Source organism: Odontesthes bonariensis, chromosome 7, assembly GCF_027942865.1.
Source record: "Odontesthes bonariensis isolate fOdoBon6 chromosome 7, fOdoBon6.hap1, whole genome shotgun sequence".
Lineage (NCBI taxonomy): Eukaryota > Metazoa > Chordata > Actinopteri > Atheriniformes > Atherinopsidae > Odontesthes > Odontesthes bonariensis.
Genome location: NC_134512.1, coordinates 12069082 through 12083006, shown reverse-complemented (window position 1 = coordinate 12083006; position 13925 = coordinate 12069082). Strand labels below are relative to the sequence as shown.

The 13925-nt window shown below is 41.5% G+C and overlaps 1 protein-coding gene across 1 annotated transcript in view; it reads left to right on the top strand.

The window, feature by feature from the left end:
* mrpl23 (mitochondrial ribosomal protein L23) overlaps window positions 1-13631 on the top strand; it is a 41371-nt gene extending 27740 nt beyond the window's left edge. The window contains exon 5 of the mRNA XM_075469505.1: window positions 12666-13631. Within this exon, the coding sequence (XP_075325620.1) occupies window positions 12666-12830 (165 nt within the window). The 3' untranslated portion in view covers window positions 12831-13631. The remainder of the gene's footprint in view (window positions 1-12665) is intronic.
* Window positions 13632-13925: the final 294 nt, after the last annotated feature.

Sequence of the window (13925 nt, the reverse complement as noted above, 5' to 3'; positions counted from 1 at the left end):
TGCCAGAGGCTTTAGGGAAAAACAAGAAAAAAATTATCTGCACTTGAATTATTATAACTTCTTATCAATTGTCTTCATATAATTAAGTGCTGAAGGCATGGCCCACTGTCAAAGCTGTCATTTAAGAAAGCCAAAAAAATGTTTTTATACTTACTGTTTAAATGGTCATTTATGTTAAATGCGCAGATCTGGAACAAACACAACAAATGAAAGGGTGGGATATCAAACCTCCAGCTGTAATAAGGGTTTTGTTTGAAAGCATATGCATTTCCTCATTATAGTGTTTATATACAAGCGGAACATTGTCATGTTCTTCGTTGACTTGTGTACCTACGTTATCCCAGATGTTCCCAGTACAGTTCAAACTGAAAGAAATTCATGACATTAATCCATTGCGATGTGGGGCTGCTTTTCATTGTTAAGATGCAACACTGCAGGGTGGACAGAGTCAAAGTAAAGAAATGAACCCAAACACATTATGTGATGTACTGCAACTGTTGCTGCTAAACTTAGAGGTTTGTTACACACAGAATGACAGAATGTTCAAAAATATAGTTGCTGTATGAAGGATGATATTAACTAACAGCATATAGCTTATATACAGTATTAGTGTTCTTATAAAAAAAACTGTCAATATAACTGCTTCTACGACTGCAGAATATTGGAAAAAATATATATTTGAAAATGTACTTCTTTGCAATTTGTTGCTATCAAAATATACAGCATTTTTCAAGAAATTAGTTTCATAAGTTCATAACTAAAGATGAATTATTCTGCAATGAGTTTGGTGATTTTAGAGTGCTCGTAAACATAATAAGAAATATTTTCTTTCACTTCTATGTTCTACAGTTATTTTTAAACCACCAAACACTGGAGAAGATAGCCCTGCTGTGCCTCTGAAGGACCGTAATCACTCGGGAGTAATGTTTCTTTGCCCAAAGATGTTTAGGAGAGCAGCTTCACTGACAGTGAAGACTCACAGCGAATATGTAGCCCTTTCTGAGAATTTTGTCTTGTAAAAAAGGCAGTCGCACAAATTCTAGGTAAGGATCAGTGACTGAGTGTGGGTAGAAGCGCATACATAGAGAGTGGATGGGCCCAGGGAGGCACAGGTGGTGGGGCCGGCAGAAGGGCAGCAAGGACTCCTGCACAAGCAGTCAGGCGGCAACTGTTTCTCTTGTTCTGCGAAAAGAAATGAGTCTGATCTAATAAATGGCAAAAAAATGTGAAAACGGCTCAATGAAAAGAGGAAAAAATAAAAAGTCTTGCACTGCAGCCTACCTTTCACTTAAATGTATGTCAGCATTCTAGGTGTGTAAATCTTAGGAAAGAAAGAACAGGCTGATACGGTAATTAGAGTGCACATATGTATATGTGTGTATGCTGGTGGTGAGGCCAATAAAAGGAGAAGCCTTTCCTGATAATCATGCTTCTCTGAAAGCCCCTCACCCCATCACTCTTCGTATCTCTTGATTTGGAAATGTTCCTCTTGAGTGTAGTGTGTGTGTGTGTGTGTGTGTGTGTGTGTGTGTGTGTGTGTGTGTGTGTGTGTGTGTGTGTGTGTGTGTGTGTGTGTGTGTGTGTGTGTGTGTGTGTGTGTGTGTGGCTCTGTTTTGAATGTATGTGTGTAGGTTTCATAAGAGCTCAGTGGAGAGAGAACATAAATTATAGAGAACAGGGCAGGGTCTTAATCATCCTGTTTTGAATCTTACATGCATTTTTTTTGAATGGCTTTAGTGGAGGCTCGCATTTGCTTTTTTTTTACACTTTTCTTTAACACTCCTTAAATTCAGTTGGGATATTTCAAATTGGAATGACAGCACCTTGTACCGGCGTTTCTGCAGCAAAACATCACACACGCAGAAAAGTATTGAAAGGCAGTTTAATGTAAGAGCACATAAGCAGCGCACTGCAGTTTGTATGAAATGGCTTTTAGGAGTCTTGCAATCTCACTGTCTCTAAGCTTTATCTTCTCCATCTTTCATTTTTGTTGTTCTTGATTGATTCTCGCATTATCTCTCGCTGCAGCATCTTTTCTCCTCACCCACATTTCCTCCCACATTTCCTCCAGTTTCCCATATACACATTTCCTCGGCACCACACATACATACACAGCAACTCAAACATGCGGACGTGAGCGTGCATGCTTGTAACCTTTTCTTGATTACCACTGACCTCTTGACCTCTTGACACTGCTGCCACTTTGATCAGCCAATCAGCATGCGGCACCACCCATGTTCTCGGCAGGGCTGCCACTGGCCTGATAAAACCCTCTGATAGGCCCCTGCTGATGCATTTCCTGTTTTGGTATGCTTCTTCGTTTTTTATTTTCTCCACCAGCTGGTCCCCGCATTCCTCCCAGAGTCGGGGAGGGGGCAGGGGCCTTGCCTGGATGTTTATGTTCATGTGCATGTAGGGGTGAGTGTGTGAGGTTTTGTGTTAGGGTCTAACAGTGTGTGTGTTTGGTCGCCTAGATGTTTGGGTCTGAAGCTGAGAGGGGGTGGGTGTAGGGGATGCTTGGAATTGGGGGGGAGGGTATGTGAGGATTGATTACTTGTGTTGGCAAGAGAAAAATGGGGTACGTCGTGGGGGTTGTGGGGCTGAATGACTTCCATGAATGGGATAATGATAGTGAACAGCTGTTTATGTATACGTTTCTCTTGTTTATGTTGTGGATTGAGTGGAAACATAGACGGGTTTGGGTGTGATTTGGCTTTTAGGTATGACGGCCGGATGGGTATTCCTGAATGTGATACGGTGTACCGTTTGTTGGTCATTACTGCTAATGTGGACAGATTTGTTCGTGTTATTATTGGCTGCTGCTGCTGTTGGTGTTGTTGTTGTCATTCCCCGAGTGTCCACTTCATGACCAGATGGATGTGAATGTCTTTGTGGGTGGCTGGGTGTGTATTTAGATGGTGATGATCTTTTCCTGCTAGCTCTGTTACCAGGGTCCAATGTCTCCAGTAGCAGGCTGGGAGCAGGCATGCCCAGACATGAAAACTACCGTATGCACATGTACACACACCCTCATGCGTTCACTTTTTCACTCACTCCCTCCATTTGTCTCCGGGCAGAAGTATGCGCCTGTGTACCACTGGACGCCCTGCACTAGTATGTCAGGGGGTTTCTGCAATAGATCATCAAGTATTTTCAGTTGAACACCAGAAGCAGTGTTTACCCCTCCCCCTAACTCCTGCTCTTTATCTCAATTATAATGTACACAATAGCATTGGGATCTTGCGGTACCTTACAGGTTGATGAAATTAAAGTGCATTTTGTGCTGTGTGACTTAATAAAGAGTAGTGTTCAATAATTGGTTCAAATTTCCACGTCATTTTCAGAAATTTAGCTGAAGATCCAAACTATCCCTTTTCTTGGGATTATTTTTTAACCAGTTGAAACTGCAAACTGAAGGACCTAGATGAAGCAATTACCTGTCTTCCCAAAGGTTAACTGGCAGTAATAGAGACTGATAGTTTCAGAATGATGGCTTTAAAACCATGTCAGTGACATGTTGCACGAAATCTTATTAGTTCACACTTTGAATTAGTTTGGTAGGATTAAATCACCCTCAAAACTCACAGTCAACCATCCTAATAAACAGTTGGACATCCATTAACGTTTGTCATGTAAAAAGACTAATATGTGTTTTTACAGCTACTTTATTTAGTTTTCTTTAGTCTAATGACAGTGTGTTTAAAAAGGCTTTATGAGGATGATCGTGTCATTCATTTAACCATGTACACATTTATTAACTTAAAATATTGTCTTTAGACGATGCCTTGCACGTTGTAATGTCATAATGTGGACAGTATCTCACCATTGATTTAAAGGGCTTGTGCTCTTTTTACTTTCCTCCAGAAAATTTGCTAACACCTGCCAACATCTGGCTTTAAGTGCAATAAGAAAGTGTTTGGCATCCAGCCCTTTGTCAAAAGTACTTGTAGGTGTTAATTGACTACTCGATTGGCATTGATGGGATCACAAAACCCCTGTGCAAATGCTAATTTTCATTGAAGATGCAGCGCTTGGGGCCGACATGTACATTTCTTGACTGAAATGTCTCATATAGACTTGAACAGACTTAACTTTTAGACATAAAGAGATTAAGTTCATCTATTTTATCAGTCGGTCGGACAACAGGCTGCTTGTTCTCACTCTGGCTTTATGGGCTGGTTTCTTCAGTCAGGTCAAAGATTATAAACTAGTCTGATTGTCTAAGAAAGTCATAATTATCAGAAAGTGTGGTTACAGTGTAATTTCATCCGTTCAGGTTGTCGTAGCTCATGGTAGTTGAAGTTCCTGGAAGTAACACCGTTCCATTGTAGCTATCAAAGTCCTGAGGGGAAGCATGCTACTATTGGCATTTGGAAAGGATTTAGTCAGCTTAAACACATGGATACATGTTTAGAAATACTATTTAAACATGTTACTATTGGTGTAAAATTGGGAGTACCCTCACACCAACATGCAGTGCAGCTTGTCAAAGCTCACCAGTAGGGATGTCGAAATTTAAAAAAAGTCTTGACCGACCACTGAGCCTCATTAGTCGATTAAAGTCGGTCACCGAAAATTCTATAAGTGCCATTTATGATATCTGTGTCCTGTCGCGCGTCTTTCTCTGCCGACTGGTTAGGCTCCCACCACACAATTAATGTTGGTTCGTGCCCTTGGTATTATACATTTTCCCCAATCATTGACCACTAGTTCTAGGCGTACTTGTGGAGGAATAAGGGTTTTGGGTAGAAAAATAATTGCTGTGCCTGCGCAGACACGCACAGCCACACATTACGCGCAACGGCGCCCTTCCAGTCACTGTACTTTTTAAACACGAATCAAACGCGGCACCGACACAAACAGAGAACGGTGCATTTGGCGGTGTTGCAGGAAAGTAGGTAAACCAATGACTTCGTAAAAAAAAAAAACTTACCGAATGCCAACAGCCTCTGTGGCGTAGCTAGGATGCTGCACAAAATCCTTTGCAATAAGTTCCTGTCGTCTTGCTATTTAAGTACAGATGAATATATCACAACAAGTAGGCTAAGTTAGTCTTGTGTCTTTTGCCATTACAGTGTTATAATTATCATTATGTTGTAGTCCACACGCAGCCACATTGGCTTTATTTAGGTTAATAGTGGCGATTTTTTTTTTTTAACTGCGCAGACAGGACCCGTCATGTACGGCGTACAAGTTGCAACCGGTGTAAGAGAGGACCTCTGAGGAGGGCGCTACGTGAGCTCTGCTGCGGTTGTTCTTCCATCGTGGGATGGCTCATGCTCACATAACATTTCTAAAGATATAGTGAGTTTTTTTTTGTTTTTTTTGTTTTTTTTAACAGACGGCAGAAAAATTCTAACCGGACGACGTTGATTCGGTCAACCATCGGTCATACGGTCATCGGTTAACATCCCTACTCACCAGTTTATTGACCACTGGCGTTATGTGGAGATGTCATTGTAATTGGAGGGAATGTTGGGGTCATGACCCTGAATGAACCCAATACCAAAATGCTCATGGTTACTGGCCTACTCTCACTGCCACGTATCTCTGTTTTTACAGGGAATGTATTCATTTTCTTTCTTTTGTGCTCTGCAGATAATATTCTAAATGATTTTCGGACCTACGTTTTATCAAAACGTTGATTGTCTCACCCTGATGTTTCAGTGTCATTGTGGCTGACTGAGCAAAGATTTGAATTAATTGTAAATAAAGTCATTTTTATCCATCACACGCTTTCCTCAGAGAACAACGGTGCAGTTTTATTTGTCCTTTGGTTCTGACATTCTTTACCCGTCCACTCGACGCTTTAGTCACTATGTCTGTCATCTCTCTGTTCCTGGAACATTCCTGGAAACTTTTTAATCAAAAGGTTAAGACAGAGGCAAAACTGGGCAGAGTGGTGTGTGTTTGTGTCCACGAGATAAGGCGAGAGTGAATGTGTGGCTCACCCTTTGGCCTGCCAGTGAAGTGGGGGCTTCTTCCAGTCATCAGGCTATGTCTCTTCTCCTCTCCTGCCCTCTTCCTCTGCCTTTCCTGCCTCTCCTTGTTTTCTTTGACTGCTGTGGGCCATCCTAGATAATGCAATATTAGGTAAAGATACTACGGAATATATGTGATCTGTATGGGCACATGTTTAGTTGTAAGTGTCAGTGAAGAAGCAAATCTTTGTATTCCGTCACTTTTTAGGTAGGACCGCAACCACAACAACTATTTATCAATTAAAATCTAATACACTAATGGTTGGCAACAGATTTTGGATTTAACCTCTAAAATCTTTTCTTTCTTTTATGTTTCTAATTCCATCAGAGGCTGACAAATATAAAGTTTTAGTGGACAGTTTCTAGTTTTCCCAGAAAACGCTTTTCAAAGGGAGAAAAACCAGCCGTATGGGTTAAATATAGACACTTTATTTGGAGAGTAAAAACTGGCAGAACACACTGACACACACTGAGATCATCCTGATAGTACAACTCCAAAGACGGTCATTAAACAGTAGTATTGAATTAGCCCTCGTCTCACGTGAAATGCCCTTTATTTTGCAATCATTGAGAAGTGCAGTGAGGTTAGTTTTGATTTTTGCCTGATATTAAATTTCACCTCAACAGGAGTTACTGGAAGCAAAACTTATAGCAGTGTTTTTATGTAGACAGAGCACAGTTTTTACACTTAACCAATCATACCCAACCTAAAAGCTCTCTGCGTTGAGGAAGGAAACCTTCTCAGTGAATATGGAAAACGCCTTCTTACCTTTATGCTGTGTTATGATATGTCGGGTAAGTACACTATAGCCAGTTAGCCATATTTGGAAGTACCATAAAAAAAACTAAGAGCAAACTGCAGCCTGAATTGATGCCGGTGGTCAGTTATATTATTCATAACTGGGATGAGTTCCAGAAATGCAAAACCCAAACTTAACTATTCATAACAACAGGGGTCCTTGGAGACCGTATCCTCTACCAAGGCCAGTGTCCTTTTTTTCAGTTTCCAAGAAAGGGTCTTCATCGGTTATAAAATGTAATGAGTTCTTTATTGTTTAACTTATGCTCCAACTCTCGCCAAAGTTTTAAGAAATTAGATTAGACCCTGTGGTTTGTGCTTTGCTCTTTCTGACAAAACAAACAAGCGGCACACTATACCTCTGAATTTCCTCTTGTCTTGCTGAAGTGATGAGCTACTCAGTACATCAGTTTTCTCTGCACGACTTGCTGAAAAGGAGCATCATTTATGATCAGACAACATAGATAAGTCGAGTATGTAAGCACACACTCACTCACAGATCTATGTCCCTCATACTCAGCAGGGGGTTACCCTCAACTCTAAACCTGGTCCCACAGTGGTTTTCTCCATGTGATCCACCATGCTCTCCTGCCATGCGGTCAAAATGGATTCTACCGCAATGTGAACACCTCTTTCTCTCTCTAACACACACACACACACACACACACACACACACACACACACACCAGAGCTCAAGATGCTCTCTGAGCTTTGTCACGGTTTACCTCACCACACCATCACACAGCTACCGCAGATGTCTCACTGCATCAGCAACACCTCTTTATCTCTTCATGCAGCCTTGGTTTAGATAAAGGGATACTCAGTTCATCCGCGTATCTTATAGGGCTACGGTGAATTACTCAGCTTGACTTTTTCAGGCATTTTGAAACCTTTAAGCTCCTCTCCTCCAATTCAGTGAGGTGTGGTTACCCAAGAAGCCAATGTTTTTGCTCCCTGTACCTCAATCTCAAATGATTTGACTCCTATGATATTTCTTGCTGCTTTCAGACAGGCTGATCTCAGGTTGTAAAAGAGTGGTAATAACGCATTACTGACAGTTTGCTTTTAAATTTAATTCAGATTGTCTGAATGGAAGTCACTGTTTGACCTGGAGAGTAGTTTTAAAGCAACTTACTTACTTAAAAGCAATAAAATATTATTCCAAGCTTTTATAATTGTGGTAAATATAAAACTTAAAAGCATGAATGCAACTTTTTGGATTAGTAGGAATTAAAAAATCTAAATTAACTTCTTACAGTGAGTGATCATCTCTGAGAGCCGCATTTAGTTTTCTGTTCTTCCCGTATAATTCCTTCCTGTATAATTTAAGGCATCTTTATAGCAATGTGTGTTTTCTCCTGATCTGGTTCTGTCTGTTTCTATTCTATATTTTCTTCTCACTTTCATAGAAACAGGTTGAATCAGCCTTTTGTGTCCTAAGCCGGTGGCTGTGTCATAATGTTCTATTCAGCCGCAGGACTGAAAAGCACAGCGCACCTTCCTGTTTTGATCAAAGACATTTTAACACGTAAACTTGAACAACTACAGCTTTCATATTTCTTACTTAAATCTACCCTTATGAGTAGTGAGAGTCACACCTTTCCATTTATCCTGTATTGATTTCACATTGCTTAGTTTGTCACAGATCAGAGGGAAAGGTCAATCAGAGCGAATACACTTGTCCTTTGTGTGTGCCTCTTTCCACATCTCACCTGGTCTTCTCTCTTTTCACTCTCATCTTTACCTCTGGGACTCCAAAGAGAATTATTTAGGTCATGTGTTTTACTCTGTTGTATGCTTTTTTTTTTTATTCCAACACATAAACAAAAGTTTACTTTGATGAAATTTCTCATTTCAAGTGCTTTTTTCCAAGGAGGCTTACACTAAACCACAGGCATGTAGTTCAGTTACTTCTGCATCTAACTGCTAAGTAAACATTATGGAGACACTAATTGTTTAGCCCTAATTCGACGGCTGTCCCCAATCAACTCATTTAAAGTCAGACAGTTGTCTCCAAATGTGACACAGGGCAGACCGACATGCTAAGTACACACTTCCTTAAACAAAACAAGACACTGAATTAGAGCTTAATAAGAAAACCCAAATATGCATTGCAGAATTATAATGTTGAAGGGATTTGAAGAGTCAATGACAACATTTGCCTTCCCTCTTTAACCCCCCATACCTCTATTCCATCACTCTTTCCCCTCCTTTTTCCTTTGAGAGGGAAATTGTGGGTGTAATGGGTTGCTCATGTGCGTAAGAGGAGTATGTTTACTTTTCTAGCAGTGTGGGGCCTCTTTCTAATATTCCTGGATAGTAGCTTGATTCAAAGGGGAGCATAGTGAAGATGATGGCAGAGTGACAGAAAGCGTCCACTCCTGGTGTTTGTCGTCTCGGATTCATAGTAGGTGACTGAAAGAAAATCTTTGCTGGCACATAAAGCCTGACTGTCTTTCTCCACTTGTTTCCTTCGTGGCGTGGGTTTGGTCTCCTCCATAAATGACTTTATATGCACTTATACGCACTCTTCATCGCACACAAAAATACTGAGAGAGGTAGAGCGACACACAAGAAAGATTGTTTTAGCCCCGGGTGCATGGGGATGGTGGGCAACATGGGCTTTGCCTCGACTGTGGTGCACTGTATACATCTCAAATAAGAATATGAATGATCTCAGCTAGCACTTTCTATCATTGTGGAAATGTTTCTAGCAAACCTTTGACACACTTACACACTTACACACACACACACACACACACACACACACACACACACACACACACACACACAACACAGGGTGCGGCTTGCTGCCAACAATAAGACTTGTTTAACAAGTCTCAGCGCTTTGTTGATTTCAGTCTCAGGCCTTTGTTGTTTTTGTGAATCGCACTCTCAGAGGGCAGAATTAATCTTCACTGAGTGTATACATAAGATTTTCAGGGCAGCTCTGTTAACTGGGAATTCTCATGCGACAATGTTCGGTTCAAATTAGGTGAAGTGTTGTTTGGTTCATTGCTCATCTTGACGGCAGATCTGTTGCTCGCAGCACTGGGGTACATCCCTCCCTCTGTGACCTACACTTTTTTCTTCTCCCAGTCACCCCCTCACACCTTCAACCATCATCTATGCCCTTGTTTCCTCCTTGTCCTTGACTCCTCCCCTTACTCCAGCAGCAAAATTTGCGTGGCCTGTTAAAGTGTTTGTGTTCTGGATTCTGGATTCCTCGATGGCTGTGTGTATAGTGCAGAGAGACAATGAGGGCCTTGGCCGTTCTGTCTTTTTCCACTGACTTCATTCGTGTTTGGCAGTTCTCTTCCGTTGCTTGACTTAGCTGTCCCCTCCTAACTGGGTCTGCCTTGTTGGCTCCTTCTTGCTAGGAAACCTCTGGTTTGAAAGGCCGGCTGAGGGATTTTCTTTTGATTGAAGGTTGTGCATGTGTTCCATGACTTGCTCTTCAAAACTGGAATCAGAGACCCAAATTACTGGGCATCGTGAAGTAACATGAATTCAAGCCCATGTAAAGTATTGTACCAAAACAGTTTTTTCATAATAGATTGTTGTAGCCTGAATGTGGTTAGATGCCAGTACAATGTTGTTAACATGTTAATAAAATTAATGTGATTTTTTTTTTGTTTGTTTGTTTTCTTTTTTTTAATGCTGAAAAATTCCAATTTAGATAAACAATGAAATGTAAGGTTATAGTAATACAGCAGAATTCCTCATGAAGATGCCCTCTTTCATATATTTTTCTATTTGGAATTTTTCTGTTTTTTGAATGAATGTGATGTTAGCAGTTGTGACTGAAAAGCAGTCTATTAACACTTAGAGTCAGTGTTTCCAGACTGTTGCTCTGCTCTAATAAAATCCTGATTTTTATAACCGCAGCATCTAATTAAATCGCCATTCAAGTAACTTAAATACAACATCTGTGCTGTGAATTCATTTAATTATACTTGCATGTACAATAATCCGGTAGAATGTCTTGAATGGTTACTCATGTGTCCACAGCATTGCGGCGCCTAACGTTCTTCAGTCAATAGTTTGATTCCCGTCCCGTACATGTACTGTATACTGAGACAAGGCCAGTAGTCTACCTAAATGGCGAAGTCGAGATGTAACCATAGCTTGATTCAACTGTGAACGTTCTGTAGGCTTCATGTTTATTTGCATGCAAAGTTGGTAAGGGAGAAATGGTCACAAGAGGTCACTCAGGATGCATCTGGGTACATATTTTACTGCCAGGTCTGAACACACAAACTTTGAACTGTCCACTTCTTGCTGAATCATCCAGGACATATGTTGGCACCAGTTGTGAGCAGGCCCTGGGGGACCATCATTATTTCTCTCGTCCTAAGGAGTGAAGCTATTTCCTCGTCCAACACTGCTCTGTCAGCAGCATCGGGAAGAGCACTGCACAGAAATCCATTCAAAGGTGGAAGCTCATGACTGTACCCCCCTCTGAGCTGTTGTATGGTCAGGGAGGGAGAAGGCTGCAGATACGCACCCTCTCTCAGTAGCTATCTGTCAGTGGGAGGGTGGGGAAAACTGGTGCACAGAGAAACGATGGGCCCAGTTGCCCAATCCCTCTTACTACTGGATGGGAGGCACTGTTGAGCCTGGCAGAAGGGCTGTAAGTACTTGAGTGAGAAAAGAGAGGCACTCTCAACAAGACATATTCATGTTTTTACGTTCTTACTTGGTCATTATCTTACCAGAAAACAAAAACACATGCCTGTCTACACCAAAACCGTCCCCCCTCTCCAGCACTTTTTCTGAGAGACAAACTCATCTCCGTCCGGCATCTTTGGCTGAGTGAGCTCCATGTTGTGTCCCCCTTTGGGAATTAAACCATGCTATGCGGTAATTATATGCATGTTTCTCTCGGTATTTTGGGGGTTGGAGACAGACAAATTAACATTCACATTAGAGCAAGACAATTCTTTAATGCCTACTCACTGACCCCAAACAAAATATTTCACATATTCAAACTCATTAGTTGATTGACAGTTGTGTTCATTAAAGCAATTTATTTTATAGTGATGGCCCTGGTGTAATAGTCAAAAAATGTACGAGTCACAGGGCATTTGAAAGTCGTTATGAAGTGGTAGCTGTTGGTGTAAACTGCAATACTAGTGAACCTTAATGATTTTGGAAATATTTGTGAGGATTATCAGTTTGCCTAAACTCCAAAAACATAAAAATGACATATGTAAGTGTACTTTATCAGAAGCTGCAAGCGGGCGAAGCATTTCAGCATGAAAATGACTTTAGTCTAATGGAGACCAATAACAGTGAGTTCTTGTTGCCAGGTGTGCATGAGAGAGGCTGAGAGGGATAGGCTATAGATATGTGCGCACGCCTGCACCCAGTGACCTTTTATATTTTATGTCTTTTTTTTTTTTCCTCTCTGTGTGTGTGTGTGCGCAAGCATGCCTGTGTGTGCACTGTACTATACTCCATAGCGGCCTGACACAGGCTACAGTTGGGCCAGTAATGCATTAGCCATGGCCAGAGATGGGTTGGTATGGAATGAATAATGGATACCATCCTTTCTATCTGAATAAATCAAGACCAGAGAAATGGAGAGATGAGAGATTAAATGTGGGAGAAATTTAATGCCAGGGAGAAAGAAAGGATTTGTGTAACGTGGAAGAGGAATTACAGAGGGAGAAACAATGTCCTGAATTCCAAATCGGTGTCGCGTTTCTCTTTGTCTTTACAAGAAACAGGAAACGTTCAAGGAAGGTGCAGCTTGATGGCTCTTTTTTATGATATTTCAGGGGAGGAAGAAAAAAAAAGACAACTGTTCAAATTGGGTGGAAAAACAAAGCTTTCCCAGCTCATTTTTCTCTTTATGCTCTCTTTTCTTGACACCCCATTAGGCACAGAGCCAGACATTTAGCTTCCCTGACATCTTCCCAGAAAAGGATCGGACCCCGGCGGAGGGCTCCATGGAGGAGATGCAGGACAAGTTCATGGAGGACGAAAAGCAGAGGCAGAAACTCGACCCCAGGAGAGGAGGGGTCACTGAGTGGTTTGGACTATGAAGCGGTCCGCTGATGGGGAATTCAGCTCGCGTATGTGTGCGTGGGTGTTACACTGGGAGCAATATGTATTGATTTAAAATGCGCCTGCTGTGATGTCACTTCTATTTCTGTAAGAAACACAAGTGTGTAGCGAAGAGAATGAGCATGTGTGTGGGAGACTGCAGACATGTGTTCGGTGTGTTTACGAGGCTTTGGTCCAGTTACCCGAGCCAGAACAGAATCGGAGGAAGAGGAGGAGAGTGGCCCTGCTCCATCTTCGATGAAACAAGCCCACCACACAAAATCTCCATCACCTCAGATGACCTCTTCTCCTTCATCTTCGCACTCTTTTCTGTTTTTTCTCCTTTCACCCCTCCTTTTTAGCACCATTGCCTCTGCACTTCTTTCTTTCTTTGTTTATTCGTTCTTTAGAATATTTCTTGTTGTTTGTCACCCCTTTTGTGCCTTTTCTCATTGTCTATCGGTTAGATTCTTCTTCCTCTGCCACATCCCTAAAAGCTTCAACTCCCAGCTAGTTGGAAATAACTACCACATCATTTCCTCTTTTATGAGTTGGCTTCGGATTAATTGACCACTTTTGGTAAACAACAATTGAGATGTTGTTTCAGGAAAGCAAGTACATGGAATTTGCAGGGGTGTCATATAACAGTATTTTGTGGTAGCCCTTCTTGCCATTACCCTGGTTTTAGACTGTACCCAGTGTTTGTCTGTATATTTTCTTAGCATGTTGGACTTGCCAGTGAATCTAATTATAAAAGCTGTTTTGATAAGAACTAATAAACGCTCACTTGTCCAGAAGTACTCTGCTTACAGTTTCTTGTGTTTTCCTTGCCTCATCTCTCACGACTTCAATGCTGTTTGCCACGCAAGCTGGCCTGCGGAAGTGCTAACTTGCTAGCTGTTTTGACAAACAAATGATCTGTGTTTGAATTGGGCTAGAGGACTGATTTCTCTCACTAATAAAGCCCTTAAAGGGGAGGGTGAGGGAGACCTCTCCTGAGCTTACTCTGTAGACCCTCCATTATGCTGAGAGGCCAATGTTACAGTAAGTGTCCCCCTGCCATGACCACTAATGCTGACTGGCTAACGTGGAGA